The 16,500-nt window shown below is 38.8% G+C and overlaps 1 protein-coding gene across 1 annotated transcript in view; it reads left to right on the top strand.

Moving 5' to 3' along the window:
- The window catches only part of LOC124606690 (retinol-binding protein pinta), a 56,534-nt gene that overhangs the window by 21,246 nt on the left and 18,788 nt on the right, over window positions 1–16,500 (top strand). Inside the window, exon 5 of the mRNA XM_047138717.1 lies at window positions 6,470–6,580. Within this exon, the coding sequence (XP_046994673.1) occupies window positions 6,470–6,580 (111 nt within the window). The remainder of the gene's footprint in view (window positions 1–6,469; window positions 6,581–16,500) is intronic.

Raw genomic sequence — 16,500 nt, 5'->3', positions numbered from 1 at the left:
CACAAAGTGTGGATTAGACGACTCGAATGTGCATTGTTGGTTCACAGTAGAGAACAAACCACAAACAGTTGTTTCATCAAGTAAACCCTGCAGAAGGTCAAAAGCTAGGAAATGTTCTTAACTTGAAATTAGGGGTCTTTTCTTTGTACAATATAACAGGAAAGATGAGATACTTATTTTTCAACAAATAATCCAGTTAAAGAACTGGAAATTGTGAAGACCTTAAACATAGCACAGATAGATTTCTGTGGGAGTACTGGTTAATGCCCCAGGTTTATGCATAAAGTAACTTCTCTCTTTGACTAAGTACTTCACTGGCACATAGATTGCAACAAGATTTTATCGAGAAACTTGTCAATGTAGTGAGGCACGTAAGCCAATGTGGCCATGGCTGTCTTACACTCTGGACCAGATCAGTAATGCGTACACAATGTCCATATTTTGGAACATGAAAAGCAATTTGACAGTGAACTATAAAAGTGTAAAAAGTATCTCATTAAGAACAACTGGAAATTTAAAACAAAGAAATACTGTGATGTTAGCAGTTCCTGTAGAGGGACAAAATATGCCCCCTTTGTTATTCCTATGTACAAAACTTCACCCACATGAAAAATGCCTAAGGAATAATTGTCCACTGCCAAAATAAAAGCTAGATGATTACAGAATTAATGATGAACTGACCAGTTACTGTTAGGAATCAAAGACCTAGTGTGCTGCTCAGTAAAAAAGCCATGCTAATGTTGGATGGCTTTAAAGTTCATACCATACCTGAAGTAAAGAATAAAGGCACTGTAATGAAGACAGACCTAATCCATATGCCCAGAGGCATGACTTCAAAACTGCAAGTGCTTGGTGTCACCATCAACAAAACATTTATTGCTCTAACTGGCCTTTAGAATGGAGTCATGCACTCAGCCAATTTTTTAAAAAATCATGAGTGGAGTCTCTCTCCTTGGTGCCCCAATATCTCTAGATTCTGTCATTGAAGGGTTCATGATGTGCTTTGTGTCTAATTTTGTGGATAGTAGTGATGATAACATACTTTGGGAAGAGAGTGACAAAAATACTGCCTGTAATGAACCTACAGGCTGCTTCCATCATTTCAGCCATAAATATACAGAGACACACACAAACTCAAGTTAACAAACTTCCACATGTCATGCTGTCTATTTGCTTATGCCATAGACTAATCAGACTATGAAAAGGAAGTTAACAGTATAATGTATGGAAGTTTGAGTTGGCTCGGGAAGCATGCATGCATAGCCTAAGTGGTTAAGGTGACCGCTTGCAATAAGCAGGAAATCTGGGCTCAAGTCCCAGTCTGGCACAAACTTTGATGTCACATATAGGTAGTATAGCTACACCCATACAGCTGATGCTAAAACAGTTTGCAATTCATCGAATATACAATATTTCAAAAAATAATGAGGCAAACATGGCTAGTCTGTGAAAAAATAATATATGTGTTCTCAATCCCTGTCTGACTTTGACACTTTCCAGACGCCCCTCAAGCCCCCTGTGGTAGAGCAGGGCTCCTGGGATATGTGTGTATTTACATCATCCCCTTTGACCTACCATTGTATAGATTACTGACTTCTTCGGCACTTCTTGCTGGCTCATTTGCTGAGTTGAGGGTGATGCTGCTGTTGCCTGATCAGTATCTGTATCCAATTTAATCAAAGTCACTGATGTAGTATCCAAGCTCTCTTCTTGTTGTGCAGTTATGTCTGGAGGTAGCAAATATGCCAGATATACCTGCACCCACATACCGTCATAGATTTGTCATTGTGCATTATCTGCACTTTGTGTTTCTTGAAAGGTCCAGAGTGTGGTGGTTTCAGTAGTGAGCGTACCACATCTGTTCCTAAAATCATGTGTGAGCATGTTTTAAGGGCCTTGTTGATGAACATTCTCTGTGCTTCATGATGGGGCACTGATGAAAGGTGCAGCTTAGTTACTTGGAGATTGATCTGTTGCATCATATAAGGTAGCTCTGGTTCCATTTTCATCAGTTTCACTGAAGGAAAAAAAACTCAAGACAACAGGTGAAATGTATCTCCATAAACAGTTTCTGTTGTACATGTTCCAATGTCTGGTTTAAAGGCTGTGAGAAGCCCTGGAAAAACCAGTGATAGCATGGCTGACCAGCTGTTGTTATGACGCAGAAGCACTGCTTTCAATGTTCTACAATCCCACTGCTTGCAGGATGGTTCCTGGCACATGACTGTGCTTGAACCTGCACAATCTAGACACTTCCGAGGAACATTGTCCCTCAGATTGTCTCCACCAATCTATGCTGGCACAAGGCAGACAGCCAAAACAGGAAATCAACATTATAAGAAGGCCCTTGCTGTCATTTCTGCTGATATATGACTGGTTTGTGTTCCCTGTGCCCAATGAGTATATCTGTCTACAGCTGTAAATATTTAATGATGGAGAGAATGGACAAGGTTTATGTGAAAGTGAGAGAAACAACTTGTTGCTTTAGAAAATTATCCCATTGGCTTATGTACATGTTTGTCAGCTTTGCATTGTTAACATGCCACACTAAAAAAGGTCCTTTGCGTCTAGCAACCACACTTGTTGAGCTAAAAAAAAGTTGATGAACCATCTTGCAAATATTGTTGCACCTGTTTGTCTGTAACTAGTGCTGCCCTAAGTTGATCATAATTTATTGCAAAAGAAAATGCACCAACTCAAGAGAGAAAAAAAAAAATCAGCTGCTATATCTTCTGCCCTTCTTATGCATCATAGGTCTGTTATGGATTACTCATTGAATTTTAGCTGATGGAACTGCCAAGGTGTGCAACCTTCATTGATCTTGTGAAAAGTGAAAGTGATTGGCTTATGGTCTGTGTATATTGTGAATAGTCTAGCTTCAGTACAAGAGTGAAAGTGTAGTACAGATTTATAAAGGGCCAGCAGCTTTTGATCGTATGCACTCTCATTATTTTGTGCCTCCATCAGCTTCTGGGAGAAAACCTCAACACATTGATGGAGAGCTGCCCTGATAGCCTGTTGGCTGGCATCCACAACTGTTGCTAATGGTACATTATGGTCCAGGTGGGATAAGAGGATTTCTTGTTGCAAACTACCCCATTTTATTTTCAAAGGCATGCTGCATTATGGGTGTCAGTGGCAGGGTATGCAGCCAGTGTGTCTGTCAGTGATGCCTTGCATCTCTGCTGCTCTGGGCAGGTGATGTTCATAAAAGTTGATGATCACCAGGAATCTTCTTAACTGTTGGTAATCCATAGGCTTCGAATGTTCTTTATGTCCTCTGCCTTCTTTTTGAGAGGACAAATACAGTGTGCTGAGACTGTGTGATCAAGAAAAGTCATCTGTTTTTGACACAGAACTCATTTTACCTCATTGGTCACCAGACCAATATTAATGTATCCTGTTGAACACTGCCTTAAGGTATTCCTCATGTAGTTTGGCTGTCTTTAAAAATATTAATATTGTTGAAGTAGGCAAAGCACAGCTGTAAGACCCATACTACTTCATGTACAAACCTCTTCTGTGACTGTGCTGCATTCTTTTAACCAAGTATCACACATATGTATTCAAAGAGAACAAAAGGCATTATCACAGCTGTCTTGGGAATGCTGTCTTCTGCAACTGGCATATGGTTATAAGTGTTTGTGCAGTCAACAATGCTGAAGACTGTAGCTCCAGCTCAAATGTTCATGAAATCCCTTAGGTTAGTAATGGGATATCAATCAAGTATCGTTTGTGGATTTAGACAGTGGCTTCCAGGTGCCATTTTTCATTGTAACTAGGAGTAACACTGATGTCCATGGGCCGTCAGAGCCTTGCATGATGCCCGCTTGTAACATCTCATTAAAATTCACTTTCGCTGCTGAGAAACAGTTGGATGCTGTGGTTGGTGACAGATTGGTTGGCCGTATGTCATCTTAATCTCATTCATCATAGTATGCAATACTTTCTTTAATTGACCAACAGTCTTTTTTCTAGCTTGTGGACTAATCAAACTATTGGTTTGAGGCAATGACATTATTAGCACCACTTTCCACCTTAATTTGTGCAATACTTAGCTTTATTTCCAATTCTTGGTCTTGTATGAAGTCTGCACCAAATATCGATTCACTGACATCTGCGAGTGTGAACCCTAATTTGAACTTCTACTGAAGCCTAGGTTCACTGTTGCTTCACATTCATCATACATTGTCATGGGTGAGTTGTTAGCTGCTGTATGGTGGAGAGTTGCATCTGCCGCTGTGGTCGTACTTTGTATGAACGGCAGCGCACTTCCATCCAAGCCCAAATCAATAAGGTAGTGCTGATCAGCCTTCCTGTCTTTCACATGAGAATGGTGCAAAATGTGAGCAGATACACTTGCTGGACATGGCCACTTTATTGCATAAAACTGGTCCAATGGTCCATCCCCCTTTGCTGAGTGGTCAGCATGTCTGACTGCTGTGCAGTGGGTCTAGGTTCGATTCCCAGCTGAGTTGGAGATTTTCTCCGTTTTGGGAGTGGGTGTAATGCAATCCTCCTCATAATTTCATCATTATCAACATGTAAGTCACCCATTGTGATGTCAAATGAAAAGACCAGCAACTAGTCAGCTTAAGTTCCCCAGGTGGGGAATCATCTGGTGTGCTGGATTTTGGCTACTTGTGATTGTCACTGCAGGTATCTACAGAAGGAGGGGCAACGCCTTCATTTACACTTTGGTGCTCTTTTGGAACTGTGTAATATGCTGCACCTACTGGGAATGAGCAGGAAGGTCTGCATCTCATAGCCTGATCACCTAAATGCCTGCAGCACCAACACTCCTGGTGATTTTGTCCTCCTTGCACCATCTAGCTGTCTGTTTGATTCTGCTGGCTGGCTGGATGCCCCTCTTCTTTATCTCTCCTTGTGCATGTCTGCTTATTGGTTAGCGCCAACAGTTGCTTCTGAATTGCATCCATCTGGTATATCCGACTTCGAAGCTGCTCGTTGATGTAAACCTGTTGTTCATGCCATATAGCTGCAGTCTTTCCAATGTGGATGTCACTAGATACCATGTCACTGCCGAGGTACTCGCCTGGCCCACTATAGTGTGCACCTTGTCTGCTACTGCAAGCACAGAGTTAACACACCCTTTCTACATGTCACCATCACTGTTTCCACTGAAAGTGATAGTTGTGTTAGTGTAGTGTTTCACCTAACATAGCTTCCTCAGATGTCAGCATAATTCTGATGGAATTCTGTCATCAATTTACTTGAATTGAAACACTTGTTGCAATGTTTAATCCAATGATTTACATACACAATAGCCTTCAAGTGGAGATCCATGTGATGCCATTTTGACTGCTTGGGCATCCAAGCAGTTAACCTTCACAGCAAACTTTGTATAATTGCTAGTAATGCTCTTTGGGTAAATACCAAATCTAGGCTTCTCCAGAAGGAACTTCAATATTTGTGTTTTCAACTTCAGAGACAAAATGAAATTAGGTGCAGCGGGCAAACTGTCATATTCAACACTTATTGGTATATAGTCATGTTGTCACATCCTGCAGCTCAATTTTACACATCCCTAATCTGCTTGTGTAGGTCCTCTTCTAGGTGCAAAAGCTGTCCTTCTATCTGGGTTCCTTTAATATCACAACATGAAGTAAAGTTTCCTGTACATTGCTCGAGGCCAGTTCTTTATCTTTTAATTTTGAGATCAGCTATTTACAGGCAGCTTCCATCGTTTCAGCCAAAAACATACAGAAATGGAGATCAAGTTGACAAGATTATTCACTTGATTAGCCAGCAGGGAGCTTAACAACAAAAGTAAACCAAGAACTGTGAAACTAGAACTAAGAGTAAATAAGACAAAGCTGACCTGTTGGCTAAAGAATAATGTATGCATTCTCAATCACTGTCTGATTTTGTTGTTTCCCCCAAACGAATGCCAACAGTGAAGTTAAGTGACATCAGTAATACTGTAGTTTGAAGGCTGGTGTTTCTGTGCAATTTATCTACATTACAGCATTTCAAAATGTGATTTCAGGGTGATCATATTGTTAACAGGTTTTTTCAAATAGGTAAAGTGATAAATTTTTCTCCACTGAATTTCTGTCTTCCTCCTCCCTATCCCCTCAAACTTAAGGGTGTGGCTTATATTTGGACCAATATGTTATGTTTGTGGACCATCATAATCTTTAAATAAATTTTCTCTCCATGAATTTCACCATTTCTTTTCAGCTTCATTATACTCCCTCATTTACTTATCTGTTTGTCCACCTACTTGCTCATCTTGCTGTTTGGCATCAAAATATCATCTATTCTGCAATACGAAGACTTTCATTTGAGACAAAGTAATTATTAACAGTAAAGTTTATGTTAGCTCACTAAAAAGCCCTGGAAATTAAGTGTTTGTAAAAAATTTAAATCTTTTATGTACAATTTTAATATTTGTATGTCTTTTCATAAGAATATCTTATTAAATCAGATTGCTTGACTATTTCAGGACTGCTATCCAGTACGAATCCGGCGACTTGACTTCATCAATGCTCCTGTATATGTAAATGTTGTTCTGAATACGTTCCGTAGATTCATGCGTGAAAAACTTCGAAACAGGGTAAGATTTTAAAGTAAAAACTCTTACTACTGCCACCATCAAAGTGAAAATTGTGTACATATTGTATTGTCATAGTGCATAAAGTTTGTGTATTAAGTTTCAACATATTTCTTCAGTATTGTAAGGAAACCAACTAATTTTTACTGTGTGGAACATTAATCAAGCATCTTTATTATTTTTTGTGAAATTTAATTTTTCAGTCAATTTAATTTCAGATCTCACTATATTGTTTTAAGGAGTAATTCAGTCTAAAGGTAAAACATCCTGTTTATTCAAAATTATGACTACTGTCAAATTCTCTCCATAATATTTCAATATTTTTTTCTGCGTTAATTTAATCATCACTTCCTATAGATCTCATCATAAAGGAGTACCAGTATTTATCGTCATGAATGTTGAATGTGTAAAGGAACACATTAAGAAAGTGAAATAGGTACAAAAACGCTTTGACAAATGACTGTTAGTTACTACACTGTGATACCTGTCACAAACCATGGACCTTCCCGAGTTAGGGCAGCTTATGTGACTCTGCAGTACAGATAGCCAAACCATAGATATAACTACATTTGAGGGGTATTTGTGGAGAGGTCAGACAAACATGTGGATCCTGAAGCAAGGCAGCAGCAGCCTTTTCAATAGCTGTCGGGGTATTGGTGTGGATGATTGACTGGTCTGGTGTTGTACCCTTAACCAACATAGCCTTACTATGTTGGTACTGTGAATGATTGAAAACAAGGGGAAACTACAGTCATCATATTTCTCAACAATGTGAATCTCTACTATATGGCTTCATGTTGATAGCACCCTCTCGGGTAAAATATTGTGTAGACAAAATAGTCCCCCATTCAGATCTACTCAGGAAGCTATTGTCATCAAGAGGAAAAAAACTGTCATTCTTCAGGTTGGAATGTTAGATCCCTTATCCAGTAACTATGTTAAACAACTAGAAAAGAAAAATTGGTAAGTCGAAATTAGATAAACTGGGAATTAAGTGAAGTGCTGAGGTAGGAAGCGTAGAATCTGTGGTCAGATGCTACAAGGTTATAAATGCAAAATCAAATAGGAGAATTGCAGTAGTAGATATAATAACGAGTAAGAAAACAGGAATGCAAGTAAGGTGCTATGATAGCTCCACAGATGATATAGAGATTAAAGAACTGCAGGATGAGATAAAAGTAATCATTGAATAGTAATGAGAATAAAAATTTAATTGTGATGAGGGACTGGAATACAATAATAGGAAGAAGATGGGTAGGAAACTTGGCAGGAGAACTTGAACTAGGGAAGAGGAATGAAAGAAGAAACCACCTGGTAGTATTTTGCACTTAGTTTAATAATTGCTAACATGAGGTTTAAAAAGTGTGAAACAAGGTTGTGTACACAGAAGAGACCTGGTGATACCAGTAAGTTTAGGATAGATTACATAATGTTAAGATGAGTTCAAAACAAGGTTTTAAAGGATATTTCCAGAGACAGATATGAATTCTGACCATAATTTATTGGTTATGAACTGGAGGGCAAACTGAAGAAATTATAGAATTAAGGAGCTTGTGTCAAAGGCTGCTGAGAGTTTCAAAGGGAGCATTAGGTGACAATTGATGGAAACAGTGGTAAGGACCACAACAGAATACGACTGGGTAGCTTCAAGCCATGAAATAGTGAATTTGAAAGGTTGCCTACCAGTTAATTCTATTCTGCATCAGTCTCTCATCAAAGAACATTCATTACATTTCTGTAAAAATGGCTGTATGGGAAATATTTCCAATAACTTACACCACATGCTTTAGTGAATGGTCACAAATAGCAACATGATGAATATTTTCAGCCCTTACATAAAACATTTTTCACAGGCAGGCACTTTCAGCATCCCATTAATCAGTATGACATGAGCAAATTATCTACAGTAAACTTTCAAATAATTAATTCTCACAGTTTAATACTGAAGCTTGCTTTCAATTACAGTCATTGAATACGCCAGATTTCCGGGTATACAACACTAATACATAGATGATTATCATGTTAGCAAAAATGTGTGACCAGAATAAATTATTGACTCAAAGAAGTTAATAAAAGATAGTACAAGTTAAGATACAAAAAAGATGTTGATCATATGAATACAAGTGGCAGATACTGAGGGAGATGTCAGTCATGTATGAGATCACCCAGGACTTCCACATAGACATTGCTTGTGTGATTTTGGAGCACACACTGAAAATTTTTGGGTGGGTGGGTATTAATAACATGGCGTAAGAAAAATTTTGGATTTTGGAAATTACATATTTGTTTATAAAATTGCTAGGTTAGAATTTACTAATTTGGATGAACTGTATGGCTCAACAATAACTTGGTTCACAAAATATGTAGTGAGTTGATAAAATGTAAAAGGTTACGGAACTCTTTTGTGTGTATATGCTGAAAATTAACTATTTATGATCACAGCTGCCATATTTAAAATTATAAAAATGATGCAACTTTTTAATTTGAGGCTTATTACTTACTGAAATGTCATTTGGCCCAGAAAAATTAGGATGACAAAAGTATAGTCATAAAAGGAGGAATCTAATGAGTACAATGGCAAAATCTGCAATAGAAAATTTGGTGTGTCTGAAGATCAATACTAATTATCTTTTAAGGTAATTAGTTTTAGGAGAATTAAAACATGTTCCTGTTAAGTCTGGAGCCTTAGGTCTCTGGTTGTATATGTGTGTGTTCAATATGCTGTACTGTAGTAAAATTTTCAGATATTAATAACTTTCAATTAACATACATTCTAGGTAAACTGAATGTGCTGTTGTAATCAGCATATGAATAATTGTAGTCTGATTAATGAATTTGCATGATGTATCACCTGACATACGTTTTGAAAGATTAGAGCATGTATTTCCTATACATTACTTAGAGGACTAGATTCGAAATGGAAAATGAATAGAAAAAAAATTATTAGTAGGAGTGCAACAATAGCACGTGGGGTGGTCGTGGCTCGTTATGCTATAAAGGCAACAGAGAATCAAATAAGCAAAAAGACAAAGCCCAGTCTATATCCTTAAATAACACACAAGATATTGAATCTCACAAAATGGAGGAGGCATTCATTTGCAGACAGGCACAATGAAGAGACTGCTAAACATTTAAGCTATCGAACAAAAAAGTCCTTCTTCACAAACTGAAAACATGCACACATTCACACAAGCAAAATACACACACATATGGCCACTGTCTCCTCTAGCTTTCAATATGTGGTTGCTACAGAAGAATGTTGATAATTAAATGAGTAGTTTGAATATTAATGAGGAGGTACTAACTTAAAATGAAGAAAAAGAAATTTGTGACAACTTGACTAAAAGAAGGGGTCAGTTGATAGGGCATTCTGAGGCATCAATGAATTGTGGGGGTTGAAAATTACAGAAGGAAACAAATGCTTGAATACAGTAAGCAGCTTCCCAATGGATGTAGGCTGCAGCAGTTATGTAGAGACGAAAAGGCTTGTGCAGCATAGATTAGCATGGAGAGCTGGATCAAATCAGTCCATGGACAAAAGACAACAACAACAACAACACATTACTATTTATATACTTCAGTTGTGTTTAACATCGTAAAATTAAGAACACTGCCACACCTTCAAAAATCTACTGCTTCCACTGTTATATTAAATAGCTACTGCATACTTTATACTACTAGCTTTAATTTCTGTACCTAGATCAGAAAACAACATGATTGAGATTTAGAAATGGAAAGATGAGATTGCTGTGCAGCTTAGTACTGAATTCATTTGCATCTACATCGATACTCTGCAAATCAGTGTGAAGCGCATAGCAGAGGGCATGTTCCATTGTCCCAATTAGCAGGATTTCTTCCCATTCCACTCATGTACAGTGTGTGGAAAGAATGATAGTGGAAATGCTTCTGTGTAATTATTCTAATCTCGTACTCACAATCCCTACGGCAGCAATACATAGAAGTTATAGTATACTCCTAGAATCAGCATTTAAAGCGACTTCTTTAAAGTTTCTACTAGGCTTTCTTGGGATAGTTTACATCTATCTTCAGGAGTCTGCCAGTTCAGTTTCTTTGGCATTTCTGTGACACTTTCCCATCGATCAAACAAACCTACGACCAATTGTGCTGTTCCTCTCTGTACACATTTAATGTCCCTTGTTATCTTATTTGTTTCAGGTCTACACCCACATCTACATCTATATGACTACTCCGCAATGCACATTTAAGTGTCTTGCAGATGATTCATTGAACCACCTACAGGATATTTCTCTGCCACTCACTCACTTACAGCCTGTGGGAAAAATAATCTGTGTGTGAGCTCTGGTTTCTCTTATTTCTCCCTTTGTAGGCTGGCAACAATAAAATATTTTCGCGTTCAGAGGAGGAAGGTGATGTTTGAAATTTTGTGGTAAGCTCTCAGCACAATGAAAAACATCTTTGTTGTAATAAGTTCTACTGAAATCGCTTATCGTATCCATGACACACTCTCGCAATAATACAAAACAAGTGGCCATTCTTTGGAGTTTTTTGATAGACTCTGTCAATCCTATCTGGTAAGGATCTCATACTACACACCAGTACTCTAGCGGAGGATGGACAAGCATAGCATAGGCAGTCTCTTACATAGACCTGTTGCATCTTCTAAGTGTTCTGCCTATGAAACACAGTCTTTCTTTTGCAGTTCCCACAAAATTATCTATGTGACCAATAAAAATTTAAGTTGCTTGTAAATGTAATTGCTAGGTATGTAGTTGCATCAACAGCCTTTATATTTGTGTGATTTATCATGTAACTGAAATAATTTAATGGATATCCTGTAGTATTCATGTAAATGATCTCTCATTGTTCTTTATTTAGAGTCGATTGCCACTTTTCGCACCATATAAGTATAATGTCTAAATCATTTTGCAGTTAGTTTTGATCATCTGATGACTTGACTAGACAGTAAATGACAGTGCCATCTGCAAACAATCTAAGAAAGGTGCTCAGATTGTCTCCCAATTTGTTTATATAGATTAGGAACCACAGAGGACATTATAGCATTCTTTGGGGAATGCCAGATGTCACTTCTGTTTCACTTAGTGACTTTCCGTCTATTTCTACATACTGTGACATTTCTGACAGGAAATTATGAATCCAGTGGCACACGCGGAACGTTGTCAGTGGCCTTCTGGAAATCTTGGAAGTATGGAGTCAATTTGAGATCCTGTGTCAATAGCGCTAATTACTTTGTGCGAATAAAGAGTTAGTTGTGTTTCACAAGAACAGTATTTTCTGAATCCCTGCTGCCTGTGTCAAAAGATTGTTTTCTTCAAAGTAATACATAACCTTCAAACGCAGTAATGTTCCAAAATACCACTGCCAATCGACATCAGTGTTATAAATCTGTAACTCATCCTCTCTTGAGTACTGTTGTGGACTGTGAAACTTTCCAATCTTTAGGTATGGCTTTTTGTTAAGGGAGCAATATTCTAGGATAGCATGCACAAGTGATTTGCAAGCAGTCGCCTTTGCAGATTGATTGCATTCCCCAGTATTCTACCAATAAACTGAAGTCTCCCAACTGTTTCACCTACAAGTGAGCCTCTGTGATCACCACATTTCATATCCATAGAAACTGTTACACCCAGGTATTAGTGTTAGTTGACACATTCCAACTGCAACTCATTGAAATTATAGTCACATTATACTATATTTTCTTCTTTTGTCAAGTGCACAGTTTTACACTTCTGAACATTTAAAGCAAGTTACCAATCTTTGCACCACTTTGAAATCTTACCAAAATCTGACTTAATATTGATGCAGAGTCTTTCAGATATAGATAACTGCATCATCTGCAAAAAGTCTGAGATGACACTGAGCCAAGAAACACAAATATGGCTTCATTCATAAACCTCTGAACTATAACTGAAAGCAACCTCTTGTGACTCCACAAGTAACAAGACAAAAGAATCAAACAGAAGGGGCAACAAAAGCAATAGGCAAACAACAGATGTGAGTGGCACAAATTGAAAGAACATAGTGAAAATGAGACAGCACTGCTCTGCATGTATATAGGCGCCCTGGGCACGCTTCCTACAGGTGGCCTCTAGTGGGCGGCCTGCAGTGATACTATTGGTGGTTGACTTAAGTACACTCGTGCGCGACACTACACTCAATGCACTCACTCTTGCATGCACTAGTAGTAGGATATGGTAGAGGTCATTAATAAACAACATGAACAGCAAAGGTCCAACACATTTCCCTGCGGCATGACCCAATTTACTTCTTTTCTGACACTGACTCTCCACCCATGATAACTTGCTGCATTTCTTGAGACCAGTTACACAAACACTTATTTCAGTCAGCTTTTCTGTGGTATGAGTATTAAACTGGGGCAATATTCGAAAAAGTCACTTAACTGGAATCAATGAACTTAGCACATCACAGTCTAGATTTCAAAAGGGTTGTTCGACTGAGAATGCTATTTACACATTCATAAATAACAGTACCAGGTGTACCGGTATGAAATGAGCGTTAAGATACAAATGTGTAGATAGGGAACATTTGTTGTGAACAAACCTTAAGTTTTTTTGTTTTGTTTGATCTCTACATCTGTCAAGGATATTTAGTATACATCAAGTCATGGAACAAACAACATCATATGTTTTCATCATATTAACAATGTTGAATTTTTGAAAGTGATGATCTGCGGAAAGCATTAATTTTTTGCTTGCATTTGAAAAAAATGTGCAGAGTCGCATCGAATGCTTGTCGAGGCATATGGTGATCATGCTCTATCAGAAACAACATGCAACAGATGGTTTAACAGTTCAGAAATAATGATTTTGATGTAAGAAATGAAGAACGTGGAAGACCACCAAAAAAGTTCGAAGACGCTGAATTCCAGGCAATATTGGATGAAGATGGTACTTTGAGTCAGAAGCAAATGGCAGCAATGCTAAATGTTGCACAACAAACAATTTCTGACCGTTTGGAAGCTATGGGAAAGATCCAAAAGTGTGGAAAATGGGTGCCACATGAATTGAATGAAAGACAGATGGAAAACCGAAAAACCATTTGTCAAATTTTGCTTCAAAGACATGAAAAAAAATAAATTTTGGATCGAATTGTTACTGGTGATGAAAAATGGGTTTATTTTAAGAATCCTAAGTGGGAAAAATCATGGGTTAATCCGGGACAACCATCAACATCGACTGCAAAACCAGATCGATTCAGCAAAAAGACAATGCTCTGTGTTTGGTGGGATCAGAAAGATGTGGTGCATTATGAGCTTCAAAAATCTGGTGAAACTGTGAATACTAATCGCTACAGGCAACAAATGATCAATTTGAACTATGCATTGATCGAAAAATACCAGAATGGGCCAGAAGACTTGGCAAAGTAATTTTTTTACACAACAATGCACCTGCACACAAAGCAAAACTGGTCCAGGATACAATCAAAACACTTGGCTGGGAGCTGCTACCCCACCCACCGCATTCACCAGACTTGGCCCCTTCTGACTACCATTTGTTTTCATCAATGGGTACGCATTGGCTGAGGAAGACTTCGATTCTTACGAAGAAGTCGAAAATTGGGTGTCTGATTGGTTTGCTTCAAAAGACGAACATTTCTATTGGCATGGCGTCCACAAATTGCCAGAAAAGTGGTCAAAATGTATAGAAAACAATGGTCAGTTTGAATAAAATGTTTTTACTTTTCAATTCAAAATCAGTGTTTCATTTTCACAAAAAAATGCTCATATCATACCGGTACACCTGGTATATTGGCAGTTGGTATTTTTATGATCTTTCCAAAGCGTTTGATTGTATAGATCATGATACTCTCTTAGAAAAGCTCATGTTTTATGGAACTTTACACACAGCTGGTTTGAATCGTGTATATATATATATATATATATATATATATATATATATATATATATATATATATATATATATATATATATATATATATTACCAAACGGGGAAAGTGCTGGTAGATAGGCACAATAAAAAAACACACAAACACACACACACAAAATTTTGAGCTTTCGCAACCCACAGTTGCTTCATCAGGAAAGAGGGAAGGAAGGAAGAGAAGCGCATTCCCGTTATATATATATAATAGAGGGAAACATTCCACGTGGGAAAAATATATTTAAAAACAAAGATGATGTGACTTACCATACGAAAGCGCTGGCAGGTCGATAGACACACAAACATACACACAAAATTCAAGCTTTCGCAACAAACGGTTGCTTCATCAGGAAAGAGGGAAGGAGAGGGAAAGATTAAAGGATGTGGGTTTTAAGGGAGAGGGTAAGAAGTCATTCCAATCCCGGGAGCGGAAAGACTTACCTTAGGGGGAAAAAAGGACAGGTATACACTCGCACACACACGCATATCCATCCGCACACACACAGACACCTGTGTCTGTGTATGTGCGGATGGATATGCATGTGTGTGCGAGTGTATACCTGTCCTTTTTTCCCCCTAAGGTAAGTCTTTCCACTCCCGGGATTGGAATCTCTCCTTCCCTCTTTCCTGATGAAGCAACCATTTGTTGCGAAAGCTTGAATTTTGTGTGTATGTATGTGTGTGTTTGTGTGTCTATCGACCTGCCAGCGCTTTCGTATGGTAAGTCACATCATCTTTGTTTTATATATATATATATATATATATATATATATATATATATATATATATATATATAAAAAAACAAAGCTGATGTGACTTACCAAATGAAAGTGCTGGCAGGTCGACAGACACACAAACAAACACAAACATACACACAAAATTCAAGCTTTCGCAACAAACTGTTGCCTCATCAGGAAAGAGGGAAGGAGAGGGAGAGACGAAAGGATGTGGGTTTTAGGGAGAGGGTAAGGAGTCATTCCAATCCCGGGAGCGGAAAGACTTACCTTAGGGGGAAAAAAGGACGGGTATACACTCGCGCACACACACACACATATCCATCCACACATATACAGACACAAGCAGACATATTTAAAGACAAAGAGTTTGGGCAGAGATGTCAGTCGAGGCAGAAGTGCAGAGGCAAAGATGTTGTTGAATGACAGGTGAGGTATGAGTGGCGGCAACTTGAAATTAGCGGAGATTGAGGCCTGGTGGATAACGGGAAGAGAGGATATATTGAAGAGCAAGTTCCCATCTCCGGAGTTCGGATAGGTTGGTGTTAGTGGGAAGTATCCAGATAACCCGGACGGTGTAACACTGTGCCAAGATGTGCTGGCCGTGCACCAAGGCATGTTTAGCCACAGGGTGATCCTCATTACCAACAAACACTGTCTGCCTGTGTCCATTCATGCGAATGGACAGTTTGTTGCTGGTCATTCCCACATAGAATGCGTCACAGTGTAGGCAGGTCAGTTGGTAGATCACGTGGGTGCTTTCACACGTGGCTCTGCCTTTGATCGTGTACACCTTCCGGGTTACAGGACTGGAGTAGGTGGTGGTGGGAGGGTGCATGGGACAGGTTTTACACCGGGGGCGGTTACAAGGGTAGGAGCCAGAGGGTAGGGAAGGTGGTTTGGGGATTTCATAGGGATGAACTAAGAGGTTATGAAGGTTAGGTGGATGGCAGAAAGACAGTCTTGGTGGAGTTGGGAGGATTTCATGAAGGATGGATCTCATTTCTGGGCAGGATTTGAGGAAGTCATATCCCTGCTGGAGAGCCACATTCAGAATCTGATCCAGTCCCGGAAAGTATCCTGTCACAAGTGGGGCACTTTTAGGGTTCTTCTGTGGGAGGTTCTGGGTTTGAGAGGATGAGGAAGTGGCTCTGGTTATTTGCTTCTGTACCAGGTCGGGAGGGTAGTTGCGGGATGCGAAAGCTGTTGTCAGGTTGTTGGTGTAATGCTTCAGGGATTCCGGATGGAGCAGATTCGTTTGCCACGAAGACCTAGGCTGTAGGGAAGG

Source organism: Schistocerca americana, chromosome 1 (genome assembly GCF_021461395.2).
Source record: "Schistocerca americana isolate TAMUIC-IGC-003095 chromosome 1, iqSchAmer2.1, whole genome shotgun sequence".
Taxonomy (NCBI): Eukaryota; Metazoa; Arthropoda; class Insecta; order Orthoptera; family Acrididae; genus Schistocerca; species Schistocerca americana.
The sequence above is the reverse complement of the archived record's forward strand: the minus strand, read 5'-3'. Positions and strand labels throughout refer to the sequence as shown.